At 32.4% G+C, this 9403-nt stretch overlaps 1 protein-coding gene across 1 annotated transcript; it reads left to right on the top strand.

Moving 5' to 3' along the window:
* The first annotated feature begins 5963 nt into the window (after window positions 1–5963).
* Window positions 5964–8143, top strand: LOC143551335 (transcription factor TGA4-like). Its single transcript, XM_077041794.1, has 8 exons — window positions 5964–6098; window positions 6356–6409; window positions 6523–6582; window positions 6698–6775; window positions 6865–6925; window positions 6995–7266; window positions 7478–7705; window positions 7912–8143. The coding sequence occupies exons 1-8, from the start codon at window positions 5964–5966 to the stop codon at window positions 8074–8076; spliced, it is 1053 nt and encodes a 350-aa protein (XP_076897909.1). The 3' UTR covers window positions 8077–8143.
* The last annotated feature ends 1260 nt before the right edge of the window (window positions 8144–9403 follow it).

Genomic DNA, 9403 nt, shown 5'->3' with positions numbered 1-9403 from the left:
TGGATTAAATGGTTTTTTGGTGGTGTAAGTTAGTTATATGATTGGTTATTATTAAAACGAGGCGATTTGGTGGGGGGGGGGGTGCAAACTTGTATACACAACACGAGATGACACTTAGAGCATCATAACGCTGACTCCACTCCCCAAACCGCGAATTCCTAACTTCCTTTATGAGAATTCATTTTCTTCTACACCACCTAACTTTTACAAGCAATCATATCGTCACCAACTTTTTATGCTTAATTTCTATAAATTAAATTACTTTTATAATATGTTAATTGCGTACGAAGAATCCTTGTTTATGTCTATTCATTTTGTTTCTAGCCCTAGTAGTGCCCGCATAGTGGCTGGACAAATAAACATTGTAAGTTATAATTTTCGATCGTAATTTAGCAAAAGTATATTTTTTTTTTCATAAAAAACGTGAGTAACAAATTAATACTCCTTTTTGCAGTAAGTGAAATGAAGACAAGTGTCATGCGCCAACTATTGACCTAAAGAGTGGTCCATTGATAGTTCCATACGTATCAATCTATCCTTTTGTACGAAGACATCGAATTTGATCTAAAGTGGAAAAAGAGTACGTACTGTCGACACCTTTGTACAAATGTGTTGAAGATTCAACAAGAGACTTTTGTTAATGTGATGGCTTAATTTTGGATTGATGCGTATGAATTCCATTTTTATTGCTTCACTTCCAAGTATTCCACCTCATATCATTAAAGTTTTTGGACCACTTAAGTGTTGTCACCTTCAAATAGATTATTTGTGAATTTGAACAACTGTCATGCTTAATTAATTTTACAAAACGTTTAAGGCGATTTTCACATTTATAACTTTATTGATATGATGTTGGAGTGAATATATACTTGGCTGCGGCACTTGTCTACAACCAGTGAATAATATTTATACATAAATGGGTTGTGTACGTGGCAGGTACACTGGTACAGTGGTACACTGGTTGGACGAACTAGTGTACCTGTCACGAACCTAATAAGAATTATATAGGTTAAGATTTTGTATAAGCACGTTTGGATCAATTTCGGGTTGAACTGCGGACACACCTAGCTAAATGGGTTGTGTACGTGGCAGGTACACTGGTTAGTCCGTTTAATTATTTTATCTACCTTTTGTTTTCTTCATTTTCTTTTAAATGTGTTTATGTAATAATTTAGACTTTTTAAGGCATTTTCATATCAAAGTTAAAGTTTAAAATTGATTTGGTATAGTATAAAACATAATCATTAAAAAAATTTTAGAGAATACACACATTTAAAATTTTAAAGTATAAAAAATTAATAAATATATAAATAATTAAATAAATTTAAAGGAGAAGTTGCATGGATCGATGGCTCTATGGTATATGTGTATTGCGTTTCGGTTTGTATGTTCCTTTAATTATTACAATCTTAGCCCAATAGCCGGTAAAAATGTAACAAGTTTGGTCATTTAATGGATAAACCCAATATGTCAAACACGCCACACTTGCGTTGAAGACTACGTGAAACTAGGCTATAAACGAGTCAAGCTGCTCACCAAATCACCAACAACCCAGGAATAGCTCGTTAAAAGATCAAATTGAACATAGCTTAAACGAGTCCGATCTTAAGCTTGACTCTAAAAATAAGCTTCTTTAATAAAACAATATATTTATGTTATTTTTAAATATAATTATATAACAACTTAATTGGTAAAATGAATTTACTGTCTAATTAATATGGTACTTATATTTTATGTAATATTAAATATATTTTAAATTTTTTACGTAAGTTATTCATTTCTTGAGTCCTGTTCGATAAGTTAACTATTGGAACGGCTGATTCAGTGATCAATGTGACTATGCGAACCAATATTGGTTTATATTTTAACTAAGAAATGAAATAATGTTTCAAATCATTGAAAATGAACGAACCCGATTTCCAACTACCAAAGTTTAATAATCAATCATAAAAAAAAAACAATAAATGAAGGTTTCTAATAATTTCATAAATGAAGGTTTCTAATAATTTCATAAAAAAACCCGATTTCCTAGCATTGTTCCTCTTTTTGGGTTTCGTCTTACCTCTTAAGTTAAAGTGAAAAAGTTTTCTAAGAATTATTCATGGTATATTGTCACACTTCAATTTAGGGCCTAGAAAAATGACCATTAGTTGATACATGTTTTGTAAATATATTAGAGTTTAAAGTTGTAAAACGAAAGTCTTGATTAAAATAGTATTATATTCCAAATGTCAGGAATTAAACACCCGATTGATAGTACAAAAGTGTTTAACTTAGATAACCATAATTTACATTATTTTAATAACAAAAAATTCATCTGAGCCATCAGATCGTCTAATGGCTATTCATCATCTCCAAATACCCATTCTTGATTACTTGTAAAACAATTTATAAAATACGTCAGCAACATATGCTGGTGAACACGTTGACACAAAATATTTTATACACTTAATTATCCCCTCGGGTATCTTATGACCCGGCCCGTCGTGACTTAGGAAATAATCAAGTTTTGAAAGTCTGAATTACAAACCCCAACTCAACTTGAAACCACTCTGCAAACACCGCAACGTTCGAGGACTTAGCAACTACCTATATACACAAGATAATCCCCTCTCGGGAATTACTTAGGTCTAGCCCAACGTGACGAATGCATCGTCAGGCGTGGTGCGGTGTGCCCACCGTTTGCCCACATATAAAAGGATCCAGACTAGTTTGAGGGCCAGTAATTACTTTTGTTTATAAAGTTTTAGGGATACATAATCCCATGTAAACATTTGTAAGACTCGTTATAAGAGTTTGCTTGTAAAGAGTTTAGACGTATTCACCTTTGTTGTTGATCAGTGTGTCTCACTGAGTTATACTTGCTTGTTATCTCGGACCTATAGTACGAGAATAACATTTTATAAATAACTAGATCAACAATCTAGCTTTAGACCTTTAGTCTAATTGCATAACATTTACCATGATGATTATTTCTTTATAAAGTATATGGACTTTTAGTCCTCTTTTTGTTTATCAGTCATTTGCTACGTTTCTTCTTCATGAAGAAACATATATATACTGAGTTTATTTTTCAAAAAGAAACATTATAAAACTTTATATTATAAAGAAATAATAATTTAATGATACCATTGTTTTATAAAAACTATATTTCACTTATTATCTGATCAAGGTATAAGCTATATCTCCGACTATGGTCTAAGCCATGTAAAATAAAATAATCGGACAGAACCCCTAACTTGTATGATTACTTTATCAGAAATGTTTTAGGCTTAACGCGGGCAGCACTCCTACTTATTGTTGGGTAATAGAGGAAAATAAACCAACAGAACTTCTACTACTAGCACGTATTTCGAGACAACGAACATGTCGGAACGTTGGGATCGTTGCACGCTTTACGAGGTTAGGTGTGTGTAAGATTTTTGGAATGAATGGGGTTTCACCCCGTAGCCTCCTGTTTATAGGCTAAAATTATGTTCCTTCGCGTAGCGCGAAGTACTACAATTTGGTCGTTCACGTATCGCGAAGGGCAAATTAAACAACCGCCTCTTAATATTTTATTCTTTCGCGTATCGCGAAGGTTTTTGGATAGCCGATTACGTGGCACGAAGGACAAAAATAGGTCTGGTGTGTCAACACCTAAATCTGCAACGTGTCAGTACATGACACGATTACTTCGCGACTACTTCGAGTAGCGCGAAGAGTTTTATTCAAATCCTTCCATAGCGTGAAGTGACTGAAATTCCATAATTTCCATTTTAGTCCATCGACTTCTGAACTTGACGTATTAAACCTAAAATTTTAGAGATGTTACATGTATAATAATCTTATTTAATGGACAAGATTATTTGTCTAACCTTAATCATGCAACTTAGTTTTCTTAAAAGCAATGCAGAAAAAGAACACTCTTTTTAGTACTTAGGCATTATCTAAAGCTCTAAGAAAAGCGTGAAATAAAAGCATGAGGTTGCATTTAATTTGATAATATTTTGGTAGCTTTTCTTCCATTATATACTTTATACTAAAGTTTAATTGTATAATATGATCACAACTAAACCCAAAAGTGACTGACCATAAAATATACTACACATGCCCAAAATTTGTATATCCACGGGATTGTGGATATATTTAATATTTATCAATCTAAATATTAAGTTAAAATTATTAACTTTTGTTACGTGACAAAGGTGGTTTGATGTAAATACGGAGGTTTGGGGTTCGATCTCCATCAAGAGAAAGGTGTACATAATTTGGCTGTTCAAAGGAAAAAAAAAACTTTTGTTACGGTAAGAGACCATTGAAACACATAGTCCAAAAAAACTTGAAATAATGCCGTTATAATGATGCCAATTTGCTCCATGGCGCTGGTTCAAGAAATGATCGTGACGGTGTGGCATGCCATCCATGCCCACGTGGCATGATGGCGCCCCTACAATGATCAACCTTAATGTGCCTATTCAACTCGTCAATTACCTATCGAATACGATTAAATTTCACTTTAAATGGTATGTGTTTAAAAGTAGATGTAATCACTTAATAGTTAATAGATTACCAAGAAATTTACTAAGATGAAGCTTCGAATACACATGCTTTCCAACACATTGTTGTTAACGTGAACCTTTTAACATAAATAATCTTTTAAATTATATGTCAAGCTTCAAATAAGCTCAAGGTCATTTAGCGAGGTGATAGCAAGTAGATTATAATTAAGAGCTGCTTGGTTTGCTTACCCACTAATCACAATACGTGTTTCTTAAAGTTACTTTTGTTAAAGTTATGTTACTCGCAAATCTAACATAATCAGTTGCTAAACCGTTTCTTTGTGTCCACATATTTTCAATTAATTAATGTAACACTGAAATTTTCCGAGTAGTTTAGGATAAAAAGCCATATATGCATGTAGTCAAAATGTCTGTTAGACACGCCAGCAATCTATTTTTGATGAAGCTTTGGCGTCAAAAGGTGTTCTATTGTGATGGAGAAAGTCCATTAATATATAGTAGTGTATATCAAGATTTTGGAGTTATACGCATTTATAAGACTTTATTCCCATTTCAAACTGTTCGGAACATTCTTTTAAATCTATTTCCGTTTGTTGTTAATGCATTTCTATATATTTTTTCAAAAGTAGGGGGTTTCGAGGATTTAAATACCATATGACAAATTACATAATCTATTTTTTTAAATGACATGTGTAATAGTTAACCAATGACTTGTGAATCTCGCAAATAATTAAGTTTTTGATTTTATATTTTATAAAATATAATATATGTAAATAGAATATATAAATTTACTGCTCCCAGGGGAAAATATGCCAAGACTTGGAGTCCGACTCGCCCTTGCTTGGAGCCGCCCCTATACTTTTTACTCCGATTAAAACTGTCCGGCCTATAAGATATATGTTGATTTAGCAACTCTTTTATTCCTAAACTGATTAACTTACATGCATTCATATATTTCAAAATTGAAGTTAAAATATCTATAACATGATTAACATCTAATATAAACAATGAAATTATATTATTAAAGTTTATTATTATCATTATTGCTGATTGCTTTCTTTCTCATTTACACACTTTAATTTATCTGGACGCAAACTCAATTATTTTGATAATAAGTTTAGTGCTTAATTTGTCAATAAATCTAGATCATCTACTTTTTCTTGCTTTTGAAAACATGATAGTCATCCTTTTCTCCTAAAATCACATGATTTGATGCATCTTTATCCAAACCCACTTTAATTATATTTGTATACTACAATTTGTTTAGTTTCTTGTCTATAAAAACCCGAAGACATATCATCTTTTTTTTATTTTGGAAGATTTATCTTCAGCATTTTATCACCTCTTTATGAACAGGTTGTCCAGTCATCCCCTGATCTTTATCTTTTCAGCACTTACTTTCTTGCATGTTAATGTTCCATTTATAAGTTCCGTGTTCTTACTATGTTTTAGTGACTACAAATGGCACCGGCATCGGGCATATATGATCAACTCAACCATATGAGCATGTGGGACAGCGCGTTGGGATGCAATATTAGCCCCAACACGAACCCGCCTTCGATCTCCCAAGTCCACATGACAAGGCAAGCTAGCAAGGTAGAGTTTATGGATTCGTCATCTTGTTATTTAATTAACGTAGCTTTTTTTTTTTTTTTTTTTTTGGTGAAAAGATCTCTTTTTCTGAATCAACTTGTTATTTTTCTCATGTACTTTAATAGTTGAATATTCATGGTTCTTGATACGGTAAATATTTAACTAATTAAGTATACAATGCTTAAAAAGGAATCTTTTTTTTTGTAAGAATACTCGGATCATATTGGTTTCCATTCAACTCTTCGAATTCGTTAAAACAGGAATCGCTAGGACCTTCGTTGGATAACGAAACCACAAACACTATATCCGCTAAGGTGATGCATGATTTCTTAATTTCATTTGCTATGTTGATCTTGTATACATTTAAGTAACGTACATATGCGTGATCAAGCTACTTTTTTGTGTATATTTACTTATCCACATACAGTTACAAAGAAGGTTAGCACAAAATCGAGAATCTGCGCGTAAAAGTCGATTAAAGAAAAAGGTACATCTGTTTTCCATGTTACATTTAAGTCTTCCTCTAAGGAAACTCATAGTTACTTTTTGTTTTTCTTAAAATAACAATACAGTCATAATAATTTCGTTGAAATTCTTCGTAGGCATACGTTCAACAACTAGAAACGTGTCGTTTAAAGTTGGTACAGTTGGAACAGGAACTTGAGCGAGTTCGACAACAGGTGATCAGTTGAGCTTTAACTAGAACTGGTTTACATCATTGTTTCCTTTTCTCTTGACACTTTCTACTTTGGTGATTGATTGATCATAGAATACGAGCCGCGGTTTACTTAATACAACCAATGGTCTTTCATCTACTCATGTTAACTCAGGTTTGTTAAATATAAAATTATACATAATTACATATAAAATGTACCTATATGGATTACTTAAATTTGAAGGTATCATTTCATTTGAGATTATGTATGAATGGTGGGTTTTCAATCAACAAAAAAAGGACGGTGAACTTAAGGACATGTTGCAAAAACAAGTAAGCGAATTGGAGCTTCGTATATCCGTTGATAGCAACTTAAATCATTACTATGAGCTTTTCGAAATTAAATCCAATGCTGTGAGATCCGACGTGTTCTATTTTATGCACGGATTGTGGAGGACACCTATTGAAAGGTTCTTTCAGTGGCTTGGAGGATCGCGGCCATCCGAGCTCCTATGTGTAAGATGTAACCTAATTACTCATTTATATAAACTTTAACACTTTATATGCTATCATATTAAAAAAAAAAAGAGCATAACTATATTGTTTGGATACCAAACAGATCATAAACATTATGCATGAATCTATGTAGAGATATCTAATGGACTTGACTCTAATTTACAACTTATGATATTTATTATTCGTATTCTGCGTTTTTTTTCATGGGAAGATGCTAATGCCAAATTTTGACTCGCTTACGGATGCCCAATTCAAGAGTCTTTCGACTCTGAAACATTCGTGTAGACAAGCCGAGGATGCCCTGAGTACAGGAATGCAAAAGCTTCAACAGACACTTGCTCAGGGCATCACCATTGACATAACCGGATTTGAAAGTTACAATGCACAAATGATTTTAGCAATGGAGAGGCTTGAAGGAATAGAAAATTTTTTATACCAGGTAAATGGTGATCAATTTTCTGTAAGTTACAAATATTATGTTTCATAGGTTTGTCATGCATATCCTATAAGTTGGTGCATTTTATTACATGAATTTTTTTTCTAACACAGTTTTAAATTGTTTATAAATCGTACGACAATTAGAAAATGAAATATAAATATAGTTACGATATCTCTCGTCCCAACTAACATTGGAAGAACTCGCAGGCGGATCACCTACGACGACAAGTGTTGCAACAAGTGTCTCGAATATTAACCACACATCAAGCTGCAACAGGTTTGCTCGCATTAGGTGAGTACTTTCAACGTCTCCGGGCTCTAAGTTCACTTTGTTCATCTCGTTCTCATGCCCCAGAAGCCAGAACTTACTAACTTCGCTATGGTGAACCCATCTTTGTGAGCCAACAAGTTACAATCAAACTGGTGTTCGTTATATGGTCTTTGTTAACTTATGAGCTAGCTTTGGGAATTGCTATTTTGTAAATGTAATTTGTAGTACCGGCCTAAGATGTTGCAACTAGAATTGCATCATGTAACTCGGTCTATAATGTAAATATTAACTTATAATGCTATGGATATATGAACGTGAGTGGGGTTTTCTTGTTTGTGTCGATAGTAGCTACTAGTTTATTATTTTTTAAAATACTTCATCTTAAAATCTGCACATTCAACTCATTATGCTCTTTAGAACTATTATTAATATGTAGTATCTTTTAAATTTTTAGAGTCAAGTTAATTCATATTTCGTTTTATGGCTCGATGAAAATTGTCCCTTCAAACCAAAAATTTATTTTTTACATGAAAAACATTATGATTTCCGAAACTTGTCATTTCAGTCCATTTAGTTAACACCAATAGTAGTTTGCGGTTAACTTTTTGCAAATGGGCCAAAGCACACTTTATAACATATAAAGAATAATAACAAAACTATGGGAACCACTTGTAAAATTAAAAAAAAAACATAAAAAATATTTATGATAGAGAAAAGTGGAAACAATACAGTCTAATGGTTTTAACTAGTCATAAAGTGTTTAATATAGCTTAACTGGTATGGTTTAGTTCCACTTGAGAAGTTGTTTCTTAGTTGAACTTCACAAAAGAACAAGTGTGTGGTAAAGACTTTATATGCAAATTTAAACACATGAAAAATGCATAAAAAATTCTAACAATTAACAAAGCCATACTTTTTTGTAGTGACTTTTGGCTCAATAGTCATCCACAGCCGTAAAAGGACAGTTGGGAAACAATTTCATGAGCGAGCAAAAGGTATTTAAGAAATCATGTCAAATACATAGCTCCGGTTAAAACTTCTTTGTTCATCAATCTATCTAAAAACACTTGTTTAAAGGTTTTTTCCTTTAATTTGATATGAATTTTCTATTCATTTCAATTTGTTTTAGACAACATGTTTGTTTTATTTTGGTAAGTAATAACCAACCAACCTTCCCCTACATTATGATCAGTTATAAAGATACTTTTTTATAATAATATTTGTTACAAATGGGTATAATAAGAAATTTGAATTTTATTTCAAAAATATTATAGACGACGTAGTAGGAGTGTTCATCGAATCGAATAACGAATTTTCAAGTAAAATCGAATCGAATAATCCGAATAACTGTTTTTTTCGCCAGTATTCGTATTCGATTCGTATTCGATTAAAAGTTGAACTATTCGAATCGTGTTCGTATTCGTATTC

Source organism: Bidens hawaiensis, unplaced genomic scaffold (genome assembly GCF_021521415.1).
Source record: "Bidens hawaiensis isolate Kalapana, Puna unplaced genomic scaffold, B.hawaiensis_p1.1 tig00016366_1, whole genome shotgun sequence".
Taxonomy (NCBI): Eukaryota; Viridiplantae; Streptophyta; class Magnoliopsida; order Asterales; family Asteraceae; genus Bidens; species Bidens hawaiensis.
The sequence above is the reverse complement of the archived record's forward strand: the minus strand, read 5'-3'. Positions and strand labels throughout refer to the sequence as shown.